The 15,387-nt window shown below is 42.2% G+C and overlaps 2 protein-coding genes and 1 pseudogene across 2 annotated transcripts; all 3 read right to left on the bottom strand.

Annotated features, from left to right (window-relative positions):
* Positions 1-1,081: 1,081 nt before the first annotated feature.
* LOC125011635 (testis-expressed protein 43-like) lies at positions 1,082-3,383 on the bottom strand. The gene is made up of 4 exons (XM_047590852.1): positions 3,232-3,383; positions 1,726-1,834; positions 1,470-1,645; positions 1,082-1,362 (listed from the first exon to the last, which is right to left on the bottom strand). The coding sequence occupies exons 1-4, from the start codon at positions 3,264-3,266 to the stop codon at positions 1,317-1,319; spliced, it is 366 nt and encodes a 121-aa protein (XP_047446808.1). The 5' UTR covers positions 3,267-3,383; the 3' UTR covers positions 1,082-1,316.
* A 383-nt stretch (positions 3,384-3,766) lies between these two features.
* On the bottom strand, positions 3,767-6,908 carry LOC125011632 (nuclear factor 7, brain-like). Its single transcript, XM_047590851.1, has one exon. The coding sequence runs from the start codon at positions 6,789-6,791 to the stop codon at positions 5,376-5,378; it is 1,416 nt and encodes a 471-aa protein (XP_047446807.1). The 5' UTR covers positions 6,792-6,908; the 3' UTR covers positions 3,767-5,375.
* Positions 6,909-12,161: 5,253 nt separating this feature from the next.
* LOC125011634 lies at positions 12,162-14,304 on the bottom strand (annotated as a pseudogene).
* Between the last annotated feature and the right edge of the window lie 1,083 nt (positions 14,305-15,387).

Below are 15,387 nucleotides of genomic sequence, written 5' to 3'. Positions count from 1 at the left end.
TTGTCTGTCCCCCCGATGGAAAAATAAAAAAATAAAATTTGGTGAGGAAGCGTCAGTGAGAACAGTGCATCGGTACCAAACCATGTCCCTGTAAGAAGAAGGCAGTCCAGGTTATTATCTAAAATTACATCATGAACAGTGAACGATTTGTTCACCAGAGAGTGAACATTCAGCACAGCCTTTTAATGTCTGCGCTCATCATGTTGCTTTAGTGGAATGTTAAAAACGATGTCTGATCTAAAAACTGTGTCGTGTTCGTCTGTGTATAATGATTGTTGGGATTGTGTGGATATTGTCCTGTTGCTCTGGGGTCAGTGGGGAGGGGTTGTGTAAAGTGTGTGTGGATGCAGTGGAGAAGGGTGTGTCTGTGTAGGAGAGTCAGGAGGTGGCGTGAACAGTCAGGTTGATGTTGATGGATAAAAGTCGTGAACCCTCCTGGTTTGGATGGAGGCCATGCTGTTTAAAAAGGCTGGGCCTGTTTAAAAACAATGAGCCAATAAGATGAGCCTCCAACCTGTTAATTCCAGTCTCTTAGTCTCTTTCCAGCTCCAGTCCCAGTATCAGTTAGCTCCCTGCCTTTCCTAGTATCAGATAGTACTTTACTTTCAGCTTTTCGAACCAGTTGCACGTCCCAGTTCCTGAGTTGTCCAACCACCTGACTACTAGCTCCATGTCTACTTCATCCTATGAGGCAGCCACCCTCTCACCTGCACCACATGTGGTTTGAATGGACCTGCTTAGTGTCCAGCCTGCTAGCTACGAGCCTCCCCACCATCCTGTTCCAGTTCTTGGGTCAGATAGCAATCATCCTGATAGCCCTCAGCCCGACTTATTTAACTCTCTGCATGATTCCACCTCATCCAAATCCCAGGAGTCACCTTTCAGGGGATCTAGACCTTCAGGACATCTCCCTCTAGGAAGCGAGGCTACCGACTTCCTCTGAGCTCCACATCTACCAGTATCCTGGTGTTAGCCTTAGAGCCAGCTAGCTTCCAGACTGCTAGCCTCCAGCCTCTCTTCAGTCAGCTAGCTCAGTATCGTTGAGGAAGTTTCTTTCTTAGAGTTAACACACAACATCAAGTGTCTTTCAGAGATGTTTATTCCAATAATCCTCACATATGCATCAAGGTGTCAAGACTTCCAGAGATAAAATTAAAAAGAAGCTGAAAAAGAGTTGAATTCATCACTCAGTCAAGAGGAATGATGGAAACTGGTTCACAGGTTCATTAAACTATTATCGATGAGATTTGTGTTGCAGCTGAAACCACGTTAAACACGTGTGTGTGAAGTGTTTGTGGTGAAGGACTGATCTGTCCTCAGGTTTGGTAAAGCCGTCTGGTCGTCACCACAGAGCTGTTGTACCTGCAAGAAAACAGCGGCAGATGTTTCACTTGATTTTCAGCAAAGCATCAGAAATATCTTCATTTAGGTTCCTGAACGCAGCATCTGAGCTGAATGAGCTGCTTCACCTGGAGAAGTGGGAGGAGTGATGAGCTGTCAGTCCTGTCTGGCTGAGAGGAGCCCAGGAGGAGGAGGAGGAGGAGGAGGTCTGGGTGGAGCGCTGGCTGTGGCAGAGACGCTCCCAACCACAAAAACACAAAGACTCCTCCAGAGGAAGCACAGGGATCCCAGCCAGAGCTGCGTTCTGAACCACACATTCACACACAGTCAGTTTGACTGCACAGTCTGCAGGGAGGTGCGTTTGTTTCCTCCACTGGCGCCTACCTTCATCAGCAGCCTCTGGTTCTTCATGTCCTGTTTCCATGGCATCACGTACAGTTTGGGGATCATGGGATGTCCGGCTGAGAACGTTGGGATGTGGGAGCGGGAACGTCTGGGAGGGAACGTGACAGTTAGTGTGGATTTCAGATTTCAAACGTTATGAAGTAGTCCAACAACAGTCTGATTATTTTCACCTCATCAACAGCTGCATTTTTTCTCTATTATTTGGAAAGAAACTAAATTATTTTCCATCACATCATGATTTATTTCCCAGTTCTGTTTTTATACTTTGTTTTTTTTTTCTGTTTTGAGGATTTTAATTCCTCTTTATCCATCTCTGAGTCCAGAGGAATGTTGTGTTTAATAAAAGAATAGTTTTTATTTCATCTGCTCTGTCTAAACTTAGCATTTAGTAAAAACTCATCAGTAATAAATCAGTGAATAATCTGTGCTTCACCTTGTACTGATGCAGATTTATTTTGCTTTAGTGGAGACATGACGACCTGACGATTCTGCTGCAGCCATCATTTATGTTTCTGTTGCCCAGTAGAGAAAGAAGTCCTGTAAACTTGTTTTAGTTCCAGGATTATTTGCAGCTCCACTAAACAAAGTGTGGTTAAATCAGAGGCTGCAGAATTCTAGCTGGAGAAGGAAACTTGTTTTTTTCTCTAGACTGCTGCTGTTTGTGCTTGTGTTTGCTGTTACTCTTAAAGCAGAACCTCAGTCGTAGGAACGTGTCAAATATTTGTACTTTAATTAAGTCCTGGATTGAAAAGAGAAACACATAAATGTGACAGTTTAAAGGTTTAATGAGGAGAATTCATGGTTTAAATGATCAAACACTCCTGCAGTGAAGTGCTCTACAGTTGACATGAATTCATGGGTTTAACTGCTCCTGTGTTGCAGCAGGATTTATAGAATTGTGATGTGACGTTCACTGCGTCCCTATGTCCTAATAATCTGGTTTCTCCACAAGCTGGGATCACCTGGAAGAAAATGAGAGTTTGGATTCTCCTTGACAGAGAAGATGGCGAGCCAGCATCCATCAGACGCCACTGGACCAGATGGTCCCGTCCTCAACTCTCCATCAGTCCAGTTCTCCAGTGTGGTAGGACGTTTAAAGCCTCACTTCCTCCTCCTTGACTTTTTGTCAGATTCAACTAAAAGTGACTGAATTTAGCTGAAGCAAAAAACCTTGAAGGGAAACTTAAGTGTTGTCACATTTTCCAGACATTTGGTCCCACACACAAACTAAACTGGAATCATCTCTGAGCTTCATGTTTGACGTGTGAAGCTCAGCTGAAACGTGTTTATTGCTGCACTGAAGACTAATCCGTCCACTGGCGTCAATTCATTGGAAGTAGAAAGGACCCTGTGGCTCCAGCTGCTCACTGTGTCTCTTCAAACACCTCCCACTCACTTAGATACTGGTTCAATACACTCAAGTCCTCTGAAGGAACCTGTAATGTGTCAGCTGTTTCCAGTGGAATAATCAGTAACTCTACTCACTCATGTGGCTCAGAGCTCCCTGCAGCGTCGGCCATGTTTGTTGACTGTCAGAGTCGCCGTAGAAACCCTCCCCCCAGTGCATCATGGGGCTTGGGTAGGATTACAAGGACAGACCCTGGGAGTGAAGCTCTCAGCTGTTGGTCCCAACTGGAGTCTCAGTTAGGTTCTACGAGACACGACTGAAGATTTACAATAAATACTCAGGTAGCAGCGGGACAGTGACTTTCTCAGCATGTTACTGCATCTGATGACACAAACGTAAATTTTCAACATTTCTTTGTTGTATTAAGAGAAAAAAATAATCATATTGACTGTAAAATAATAATAGTTTCACAGAAATTAAATATGTAGGAGTAAGTGTTGTTGGTAGAAACTGACAGTGGAATAAACTGACACTAAATAACTCCCATGTGACCTGAAAGCATCAACAACAAGTGAGTTTAACCAAATCTGACCAGTGACATCTCTTTAACACAGAATGAATCTACAATAGAACAGGAAAGAGGAAGGAAAACAAATATTAGAATGAAAGTGAAACGTTTATAACAGAATAGAACTTTATTCTTCAAAATAAAATCAGATCAGTGAATATATTTATGTTTATTTTCACACACAGTTACATTAACACATGTATAATTAAAGTAAACAGTAGAAATGGTTTACATGTCAAAATGAATAACATCAATTTTAGACCCTCTTGTGGTCAAATTCGGAACAACACAACATGAAACTTAAAGTTTCTACAATCAGAAAAGTTCTTATTTACTTTTTTATTTTCTTTGTTAACAACAAGCATTTGATTATTTCAACAACTTATTTTTCTGAATGGGACAATAAATAAGACAAAAGTGCTGAGAATCTTTTAACATCGTCTTATTCCAGCTAATAGAGATATCATCTTACTCCCAAGTACACATGTACTGTAGTCACTGCATTTTCTGATGAGACAGAAATGAAATTTAAGATATTTCTTCTCGATTAAATGATAGAAATCACCCTGATTCTGAACTCATTCAACGCCTGAACCAGAACTGGACCAAGAGTTTATAGAAAAGAATATTGACTGTTTTATTTAACCTATATGTCAAATTCTATTGTTGTGCAAATTATAGAATCCATAAAAATAACTAAACTTTCTATCATGCATCAAACTTGACTATGAAACAAGTCAAGAAGAAGTGTGGCACAAAGCTCTGTTAGTGGAAAACAATGGTGCTGTTTGTTTTCTGTAGTTCCACCATATACCCACTAGATGGAAGCAAAGGACCACGTGTTAAATTGAGGCTCAGGGATTCATATCTTTTATCAACTGGTGTAAATTATTGAACTAAACACCGTTGAACAGTTGTATTTGTAGTTTTAAAGCCAAGTCTTTTAGAGACATTATCACAAAAACACCACACACTCTGTTTATGACCTAATTACAGGAAGTTAATTACATGAGAAGAAGTGACTGGACACACTGAGCATGTTTGTTAGAAGCCAAGAGAGCATCATTCAGATTATAGTATGATCAGAGTATTTACTGAACAACATGAGACTTTATTCTGTTATAATCTATTAAACATGAGCAGAATATCAACAACATGAAGTTACATCCTACACAAATTAAACACAACTAAATCATTGGCAACCACACAACATCATTCATTTCAGACAGTTGGATTAACAGTTTCTGTGAACCAAGGAAATAAATCAGTTCTGCTGTAGAATGAAATAAGAACAATCAATCAGACACAATGATTTTAGATTCACTGAACCACTGAAAATCTCATTAGAACATGTTAAAGGATAAAATAACTCATCATTGGAGGAGAAAAGACTTTTAAGTCTTTTAGTGGAAAGGATAAAATAACAGTCGATGAAAAAAAAACTTGCAGATTGAAAATATGTTCTTGTTCTAATCAAATATTAACATTTTTTTTATTGAAACATTCACAGACACTTTTAACCACTGTTGAGGTCTACATGTTTAATTATGCACATTTAAAATAATTCATTTAAAATTACAACCAACCTTCAAGTTGAATGAAATAGTCTTTTAGTGGAAACTATCACTGTTGTGTGATGATGACTTTACAGATAAATGAACCTGGAATGATTGTCACAGAAAAACAAACATCTCTGAACATCACAGAGAAATCTCACTTTCTGATTCTGATATCAGAGGTTTTGGCAGCACCAGCTTTTCCAACACTGAAATATGGGAAGAGTTTCTCAGTGAAGGTGTCTCTGTAAGTGTAGATGTGAGTCATGTCTTCAGAGTTGTAGAAGGACACCTCCCCCCTGTCATAGTCCAACTGGACTCTGATCCTCTGGAGACTCTTCTCTACTGTCACAGTCTGACCAGCACCATTTGTGTATTTTCCATCACGATGCGATAAACACCAGATTCCATATTCTGGTGAAGCATATCTCTCTCCCTTCCTGTCAACTGACTCTTTAGCTAAACCAGCCTTCCAGTCAGGATGATCTCCCACCTCCACCTCCCAGCTGTGTTTCCCTGAGCTGAAGCCCTCAGAGCCCAGAACAATGGCATAAAAAGTGTTTCTCTCTGGATTGTCAGGAAGCTGCTGCTTTGTGTCTCCATATCTCACGCTGGTCAGATCATCAGACAGATGGAGACAGGAGGGAGCAGTGTTTGGGTCCAGAATGACAGGACTGAAGTGGACCTTCTCCTCCATCTTCTCCCAGACTCTGAAGGCCAGGTTGCCCAGGTGTTTGGCCACATCTATCAGGGCTCCTGAGACCAGCTGTGGATCTGACAGTGAGCACTGGGCTCTGGCTCTGGTCTGAGTGGCTTTATAACTGCTGAGGAATGGCACCTGGTGTTTCTGCAGCTCTTCTTCAACAGCAGAGATACTGTCTGACAGAGAGGAGATCTGCTCCTGAATTCTCTTCATCTCTCTGCTCACAGTCTTCCCCTTCTGCTCCTCTTCCTCCCTCAGAGCTGCCAGTCTGGACTCCTCTTCCTCTTTCAGGAACTGGTGGAGCTTGTTGAACTCTGCTCTGATCTGCCTCTCTGTGGACAGCAGCTGCTTCTTGGAGTGTTGAATCCCCTCATTGTATGTTTTCTCCACTTGTTTGTATTTGTTCCTCTTGTCCTCCAGAGACTTTAAGTCAGATTTCAGCTGCTCCTTCAGGTCACTGACTGCTTGTTCTATAGGAACCACTTTGTGATTGTGATGGAGAGAAAACTCACAGACAGAACACACAACTCTCTGCTCATCCTCACAGAACAGTTTAGGGTCTTCTTTGTGTTTACTACAAACCTCCATTAATGACTTCTCTTTTCCTTTTTCTGTCTCAGATGATCCAGATTTCTGTCTTCCAGCAAATGAGTCAGCCAGTTCCTTCAGTGTAAAGTTCACCAAAGGATGATCTTTTGAGGATTTTCTTTTGCAAATAGGACAGTTTTTGTTTTTAGCTTGTTCCCAGAATTTCTGCAGGCAGCTTGAACAGAAGTTGTGGTTGCAGCTCAGAGACACAGGATCTCTGAAAGTCTCTGAACACACATGGCAGCTCAGATAACTTTCAAGAAGAGCAACTTTCTCAGCCATTTGTAACTGAAGTAGTTTCAACAGCAGGACTCACCAATGTACAGTCTCTTCGCTTTTCCTCTTAAAGTCAAATACATTGTTTTCCAGCAGAGATCGTATACCCTGTAATGGCGCCTGTGCTCAGTCTCAATATACTTTCAATTTCTATTACCTCAGTCCTAGATTTATTTCCTGTCAGTAAAGCTGTTGCAGCAGACGGTGACATGGTGTCTTCTCATTTCCTGTTTCCTTGTTTAATCGTGTGTCTTAAAATCTGACTCTCTTTTGATTCTCGTCTTCTAAACCTTCTAACTTTAAATGTCAAATAATGTGAGTTTAGCTTGTACTATAAGATATTTACTGATATATTTAAGATTTTTTTAACATATTTGCAAGTTCCCAAAACCTTAAATTTTCAACATTTAGAGAAAAAAAAACAAAAAAACAATCATATTGACTGTTAAACATTAATAGTTTCACAGAAATTAAACTTCTGCGAGTCAGTGTAGCTGGTAGAAACTGACACTTTAAAAGCAATGAGCATTTGCACCAAAGTGCTTCACAGACAACATGTCCTATAAAACATGTGAAATACGGATCAACATCATCTTATTAAAAAAAATAAAGTTATTAACACCTCGGGTCATCGGATGAAATAATAAATCAAATGCTATTAAAAGCCAAGGAGTAAAAATGGGTGTTAAGGTGCTTTTTACAAGCCTCAACAGAGTCAGAGCTTCTAATAGCTTCTGGTTCCAGAACTGAGGAGCTGCAACAGAAAAGGTTTGGTACCCTGCTAGCCAACATACCATGGTTGGAGGATATGAGGGTTCTGATGTTGGTGTAAGGTGAGAAGCTCAGAGATATATGAAGGGGCGAGATCATTGAGGGATTTATAAATCAAGAATTTTAATGCATAACCTGAAATGAACGGAGAGACAGTTTAATGTTGCAAGAATGGGAGTGATGTGGTCTCGCTTCTTTGATTGTGTTAAGAACCGGGTGGTAGCGTTTTGGACTCGTTGGAGATGGTGGTCTGGGTAATACCCGAGTAGCAGGAGTTGTAGTACTTCAGCCTGAATCATATGAATAACTAGGTCAGAGGTTGATAGGAAATGCCTGATTTTTGAAGTGGTTCTGAAGTGAATTTACATGCCTCTTAAAACTTAAATTACTGTTGGATAAAATACCCAGGTTATTCACATATAGTATCATATAGGAGGAGAGGTGGTTGAGGTTCTGGCTGGTAGAAGTGGTATGAGGTGGAGGGCCAAAGAGTAAGACTTCTGTCTTGTCCTCATCTGCTGAAGGAAGTTCTGAGCCAACCAGTCTTTGATTTCTTACAACCGTTTTTTATTCGGATGATGTCAGTCTGACTCTGAGAAGTGAGGGAGAGGTAGATCTATGTGTCATCGGCGTAGGAATGGAAGGAGATGTTGTGTCTTTGGAGAAATTTTCTCCATAGAAGCGTGTACAGACCGAAGAAAAGTGGACCTAAAACTGAACCCTGAGGAACCCCACATGTAATAATTGCAAGTGTGGAGGAGGAGCTACCAATGGAAACAGTAAATTCTCCGTAGTTAATCGAGGACAGGACCGGAGATGCCAACCCAATGTGACAGGCGATGGAGGAGAATTTTGTGATTGACAGTGTCGAAGGCTGTGCTGACGTCTAAAAGAATTAAGGTGGAGCATTTGCCGTCATCCGCAGCGTACAGATCATTAGTCAGCCTTAAAAGAGCTGTCTCTGTGCTGTGGTGTTCACGGAGCCCTGACTGGAAATTTTCAAACATATTGTTTTGGTTTAAGAAGGACAGAATCTGATTTAAAAACATTGTTGTTGTCTACTGCGGCGGCAGCAACCTGAGCAGGGAGGTCCAGACAGCCCTCTCCCTGGCCATTTCCACTAGCTCCTCCTAAGGAATCCCCAGGCGCTCCGGACCAGACGAGCCATAAGCCCTCCATGTCCTGAGTTGACCCTGAGGCCTCCATCCAGTGGGACCTGTCAGGAACACCTCTAAAGGGAGGCGTTCAGAAGGCATCCTCACCAGATACCCAAACCACCTCAACTGATTCCTCTCGATGTGGAGGAGCAGCGGTTCAACTCTGAGCTCCTCCCACATAATCGAGTTCATTACCCTATCTCTAAGGCTGAGGCCTGGCCACCCTGCGAAGGAAACTCATCTCGACCGCTTGTATAAACAATCTTGTTTCAATCATTACCCAAAGTTCATGACCATACAAAACATACAAAGTGTCTTCACCACGACAAAGGACAAGGGGCCATCCACCCCATACTCCCGGAGTACCCCCCAGAGGATGCCTCTAGGGACACTGTCGTAGGCCTTCTCCAAATCCACAAAACACATGTGGACTGGTCAAACTCCCATCTCCTCTCCAGCACCCTAGTGAGGGTAAAGAGATGGTCCATGATTTCACAGCCAGGACAAAAACCACATTGTTCCTCCTCGATCTGAGGTTCAACTATCAATCGAACCCTCTCTTCCAGGTGTCACAGATTTGGTATGGACAAATTAAAAGTCTGTTAAGAAAGTGAAAGGAGAAATGGATAGGATGGATAAAGAGAAACAGAAAAGGGTTAATCAGAAAAAATTAAAATACAACATTAATAAATATGTATATATATTAAAAAAATGAATTGAACACTCCTCTTACAACTTAATGGCAGCATTTATTGTCCTGAATTAAACCCATTTTAAACAATTTTGATGGTGTAAAAAACATCTGTGTACGATCTTATAGTGATGAACTTACTCCTTGCATCCCTAGCCCAGCCTATATGTGAGATTATTTCCTGCCAGACATCTTCACTTATCTCACCACCGAGATATTTTGGCTATATTAGTCTTAATCTTTCACACATTTTTGTTTGAATATTTGACATTTTTCTATATAATAGCAAGGCAGAGTATGACGACAGTTGAGAGATTCTTGAACCTTATTTTCTCCTTCCTTTGCACAGTGTAACCCAAAAGTAGACCTCATACTACTCCTTAACTGTAAATACTTCCAGAAATCCCCTTTATCTGTTAAATTATACTGTTCCTTGAGGTCCTGAAATGAGATAAATGACTGGTCATTGACAACACGTGCCCCAAAAACAACAAACCATGTGCCCCAAAAACATGTCTTTTTTTCCTATATATATTGAAGGGTTATTCCATATAGAGGAATAACACTGCTTGTACTGTGACATCCCCAAGATCTGCCAGAGGAGATTGTAGGATTAGGTTTTCTACTTCAGTCTGTGTGTCTTTTTTCTTCTATGATAATAATTCCACAATATTAAACGGGAAAGCAAGTTCCTTCTCAATTTTCACCCAACTAGGGCTCGACCCATAATCTGTCCAGTGATGTGTTAGCTTGTTCATTTCAAATGCTGTGCTATATAGTTCCATATTGGGAAGAGCCAGTCCCCCAATATCTCTTGAGGCAGAGAGTTTCCTCAAAGCAATTCTGGGCTTCTATATGTTGTTTGAAGATCCCGTCAGAAATGGTTACTGGTATCATCACATTGATGTAATTAAATTGTGGAGCGACTGCCATCTTTATAATATTGATATTCCCCCACAGAGTGAGGTTTATTAGTTTCCATTTGTCTAGATGTGTCTTAATTTTTTTTAATTAAGGGAGCTGTGTTAATAGAGATGATATTTTCTAGATCGGAGCATAATCTAATCCCTAGCTATTTTGTTCCAGATGGGATAATCTTAAATTGGAATGTAGAGATTACAGATTGACTACACCCTCTCGATGCTGGCATACCTTAAGATTTTTGCCAATTTATCCAGTTGCTCCAGCTGCAGCACGCTTAGCCATCCGGTACCGGACAGCAGCTTCTGGGGACCCACAGACCAACCATGCCCTGTAAGCCTCCTTCTTCAACTTGACAGCTCCCCTCACCTGTGGTGTCCACCAGCGTGTTCGAGTGTTACCGCCATGACCAGCACCAGCGACCTTGCAGCCACAACTGAAAAACAGCCGCCTCAACAATGGTGGAGTGGAACATGGCCCATTCAGACTCCATGTCCCCCACTGCCGCCGGGATGCAGTTGAAGCTCTGTTGGAGGTAGGAGTTAAAGACCATCTTGACAGGTTCTTCTGCCAGGCCTTCCCAGCAGACCTTCACTTTTTTTTCTGGGCCTACCAGGTCTGCCATCTGATCCAACTCACCACCAGGTGGTGATCAGTTGACAGCTCTGCTCCTCTCTTCTTCTCTTCAGCCGAGTGTCCAGAACATACAGTCACAGGTCAGATGATACGACTAAAAAGTAAATCATCAACCTGCGACCTACTAGGCTGTCATAGTGCCAAGAGCACAGATGAGCAACCTTATGTTCGAACACATTGGTGTTAATTACGGACAAACTGTGACTTGCACAGAAGAACAATAACTGAACACAACTTGGGTTAAGATCAAGCAGGCCAATCACGCCTGTCCAGGACATGCTGTCATTGCCCACGTGAGTGCTGAAGTCCCCTAGAAGGTACAATGGTGTCCTCAGTCAGGACACAGTCCAGCGTCAGACCTAGGGCCTCCAAAAAGGGTGGGTACTCTGAACTGCTGTTTGGCGCATAAGTGCAGCCAACAGTCAGGACCCGGTCCCCAACCTGAAGGCATAGTAAGCAACCCCTTGATTCATCCAGGAGACATCTAACATACAGGCTTGGGGTGAGCAAAAATCCCACCCTGGCCCTCCACCTCTCACCCAGAGCAACACCAGCAAAGAAGTGGGTTTTCATCATTCAGGCACTTCAGTAACATTTTTCATCTGACCGTTCGCCTCAGACCAGTCTGCCTTGGGGTACCCTACCAGGGGCAAAATTCCCTGGACAGTATAGCCCCTAGGGTCATTGGAGCACTCAAACTCCTCCACCATGATAAGGTGACAGTTCGAGGAGGAGTTGATTAAAAACTCTTTTTTTTTTCTAACACATTGGATAAAAAAAGAAAGCTTAGAAACTGGCCTAAAATTGTTTAGAATATTTGGGTCAAGACCAGGGTTCTTGAGGAGTGGCTGGACTATGACATGCTTGATAACTCGCATGTGACCTGAATGCATAAACACGTGAACTTCACAAAATCTGACCAGTGACACCTCTTTAACACAACATTTAGAGAGGAAAACAGGAATAAAAACAAATATTTCAGCATAAGAGGAAAGTTTGTTTCAAAGTAGAACTTTATTATCTAAAATAAGAACAGATCAGTGAATCTATTTATATATAATTCATGTTTACAGAATCACAGTGATTCTTGTCTCTGTGAAAGTCTACAAACTTGAGAGTAAATGAACCACAATCATCATCATCATCATCATCATCATCATCATGTTTTCGCACATAGTTCCATTAACACACATAATTAAATTAAACATGTTTTGTTGCCCTCTCACACTGGGAACAGCTATTTTAAAGAAGATGAATGAAAACTTTCTGCATAAATACCTTAAACCACTTCAGCATTTTACAAAAACTCTATCATTTTGAGGGATTTTAACCCTTTAAATGCTGATTTAATTATTCAAAGTCACTGTTGTTAGGAAAAAAAAATGTAATTTTCCATCAAACTAATGTTGAGCAACAATCAGTGTTGTGTATGACCAAAATTGCCTAAAATGTTGACTTGATTGCATTTTACTTGTAACCTCCATGGACAAAAGTGTCCCGTTGACTTCCATTACTGTTTTCTAATGAACCAAAAGTGTTTCCTCTGGATTAGATAATACAAAAACCACCTGGTAGCCGTGATATCATGCACAGAGAAGCCACTGAACTCATTTAGCAACCCCTTGATTAGAACTGGACCAAGTGTTGATAGAAATTGCACAACTCAGCAAAGAGTGTGGCACAACTAGCAGAGCTCTGTTAGTGGAAAACTGTCACTTTTTTTCTGTAGCAGCACCATACATCCACTAGATGGAAGCAAAGGGCCATGAATGAAATTCAGTCATGGGAATGAAAATTTCAAACCACCTTCCATTAGCATCATCTTTTAGTGGAAACTATCATTGTTGTGTGATGATGACTTTACAGGGAAATGAACCTCGAATGATTGTCACAGAAAAACAAACATCTCTGAACATCACAGAGAAATCTCACTTTCTGATTTTGATATCCGAGATTTTGGCAGCACCAGCTTTTCCAACACTGAAATATGGGAAGAGTTTCTCAGTGAAAGTGTCTCTGTGAGTGTAGATGAGAGTCATGTCTTCAGAGTTGTAGAAGGACACCTCCCCCTGTCATAGTCCAGCTGGACTCTGATCCTCTGGAGACTCTTCTTCACTGTCAAAGTCTGACCAACAACATTAACATATGTTCCATCACGATGTTTTAAACACAAGACTCCATATTTTGGCAAAGGAGGACACTCTCCCTTCCTGTCAACTGACTCTTTAGCTAAACCAACATTCCAAGTAGGATGATCTCCCACCTCCACCTCCCAGCTGTGTTTCCCTGAGCTGAAGCCCTCAGAGCCCAGAACAATGGCATACTTAGTGTTTCTCTCTGAATTGTGAGGAAGCTGGTGCTTTGTTTCTCCATTCTTCACACTGGTCAGATGTCCAGACAGATGGAGCCAGGGATTTGCAGTGTTTGGGTCCAGAATGACAGGACTGAAGTGGACCTTCTCCTCCATCTTCTCCCAGACTCTGAAGGCCAGGTTGCCCAGGTGTTTGGCCACATCTATCAGGGCTCCTGAGACCAGCTGTGGATCTGACAGTGAGCACTGGGCTCTGGCTCTGGTCTGAGTGGCTTTATAACTGCTGAGGAATGGCACCTGGTGTTTCTGCAGTTCTTTTTCAACAGCAGAGATACTGCCTGACAGAGAGGAGATCTGCTCCTGAATCCTCTTCATCTCTCTGCTCACAGTCTTCCCCTTCTGCTCCTCTTCCTCCCTCAGAGCTGCCAGTCTGGACTCCTCTTCCTCTTTCAGGAACTGGTGGAGCTTGTTGAACTCTGCTCTCATCTGCCTCTTTGTGGACAGCAGCTGCTTCTTGGAGTGTCGAATCACCTCATTGTATGTTTCCTCCACTTGTTTGTATTTGTTCCTCTTGTCCTCCAGAGACTTTAAGTCAGATTTCAGCTGCTCCTTCATGTCACTGACTGCTTGTTCTATAGGAACCACTTTGTGATTGTGGTGGAGAGAAAACTCACAGACAGGACAAACAACTCTCTGCTCATTTTCACAGAACAGTTTAGGCTCTTCTTTGTGTTTACTACAAACCTCCATTAATGACTTCTCTTTTCCCTTTTCTGTCTCAGATGATCCAGATTTCTGTCTTCCAGCAAAGGAGTCAGACAGTTCCTTCAGTGTAAAGTTCACTACAGGACGATCTTTTGAGGATATTCTTTTACAAATAGGGCAGTTTTTGTTTTTAGCTTGATCCCAGAATTTCAGCAGGCAGCTTGAACAGAAGTTGTGGTTGCAGCTCAGAGACACAGGATCTCTGAAAGTCTCTGAACACACATGGCAGCTCAGATAACTTTCAAGAAGAGCTCTCTCATCCATTTGTAACTGAAGTAGTCTCAATAGCAGTACTCACCAATAAACAGTCTCTTCACTTTTCTTCTTAAAATCGTCCAGATACGTGTTTTCCAGCAGAGATCTCCTATCCTGTAATGGCATCTGAGTGCTGTTCAGCCATGTAAGAATCTCCTTTCATTTTCTTTTATATCACGCGCAGAGGAACGTTTCCAGTCATCTTAAAGCTCACCATAAACCTGTTTCACCACATTGGTTCTCTATGAGTTATAACCGGAAACATTTTCTGCCGACATGTCAGACTCAATTAAAGCAACAAAACCCTTGATTATATCTCATTCTTGACATGTCACCTTACCGTGGTGGTGGAGTTTGACGCTAGGGGCTATGCTGTCATGGGCATTTTGTCCCTGGTAGGGTCCTCAAGGCAGATTGGTCCTAGGCAAAGTGCCAGGCAAAGAAAGATTCAGAAGACTCTGAATGCCAAAACACAGCAAGAATCCGTGGACCCTGAACTGGAGACATGGCCTCGCATCCCTGTGGGCTCACCACCTGCAGGAGGAGCATGAAGGGTCCATTGCAGTGTGGATCGGGCAGTAGACCAAGGCGAGAGCCTTCACGGTCTGATCCTCAGTTATGGAGCTGGTTCTTGGAACTTGGAATGTCAGCTCTCTGATCAGGAAGGAGTTGGAGCTTGTTGGAAGAGGTTGGGTGCTATCAACTAGATACTAGGTAAGTCCTAGAGAGAGGCTGGACCATCTTCTTTGCTGGAATTGCTCTGGGTGAGAGGCGGAGGGCCAGGGTGGGAAAAATCTGGGCTGAATTCAAATGCGAGAATATTAACATCCCCATAAAATTGTTAAGAAGCTGGACAAGTCCATTTGAAGGACCTGTACAAAAATTGGAAAGCTGCAAACACTATTGTGTTTTCATGGATCTAGAGCAACCAACAACTTAGTGATCTTGGCTTCTTTCAAAGAACATCTGATAAAACCTAAATGCAAAACCAGCTGGAAGTTCCTCTGATCTTCCGTTCCCAGGTCAGTCTCAGGTAAAACATGAGGAGATTCTAGTGATTTCTGCAAAACACAGACCAGCGGAGCAGGGGTTCCT

The sequence above is a fragment of the Mugil cephalus genome, chromosome 8 (genome assembly GCF_022458985.1).
Source record: "Mugil cephalus isolate CIBA_MC_2020 chromosome 8, CIBA_Mcephalus_1.1, whole genome shotgun sequence".
Lineage (NCBI taxonomy): Eukaryota > Metazoa > Chordata > Actinopteri > Mugiliformes > Mugilidae > Mugil > Mugil cephalus.
The sequence above is the reverse complement of the archived record's forward strand: the minus strand, read 5'-3'. Positions and strand labels throughout refer to the sequence as shown.

Coding starts and splice junctions, on each gene's coding strand:
- LOC125011632 (XM_047590851.1), bottom strand. CDS start 6,791: ATGGCTGAGAAAGTTGCTCTTCTTGAAAGTTATCTGAGCTGCCATGTG.
- LOC125011635 (XM_047590852.1), bottom strand. CDS start 3,266: ATGGCCGACGCTGCAGGGAGCTCTGAGCCACATGA. Junction 1,646..1,725: donor ACCAGAGGCTGCTGATGAAG/GTAGGCGCCAGT, acceptor TGTGTGGTTCAG/AACGCAGCTCTGGCTGGGAT. Junction 1,363..1,469: donor CACTCCTCCCACTTCTCCAG/GTGAAGCAGCTC, acceptor GTTTTCTTGCAG/GTACAACAGCTCTGTGGTGA.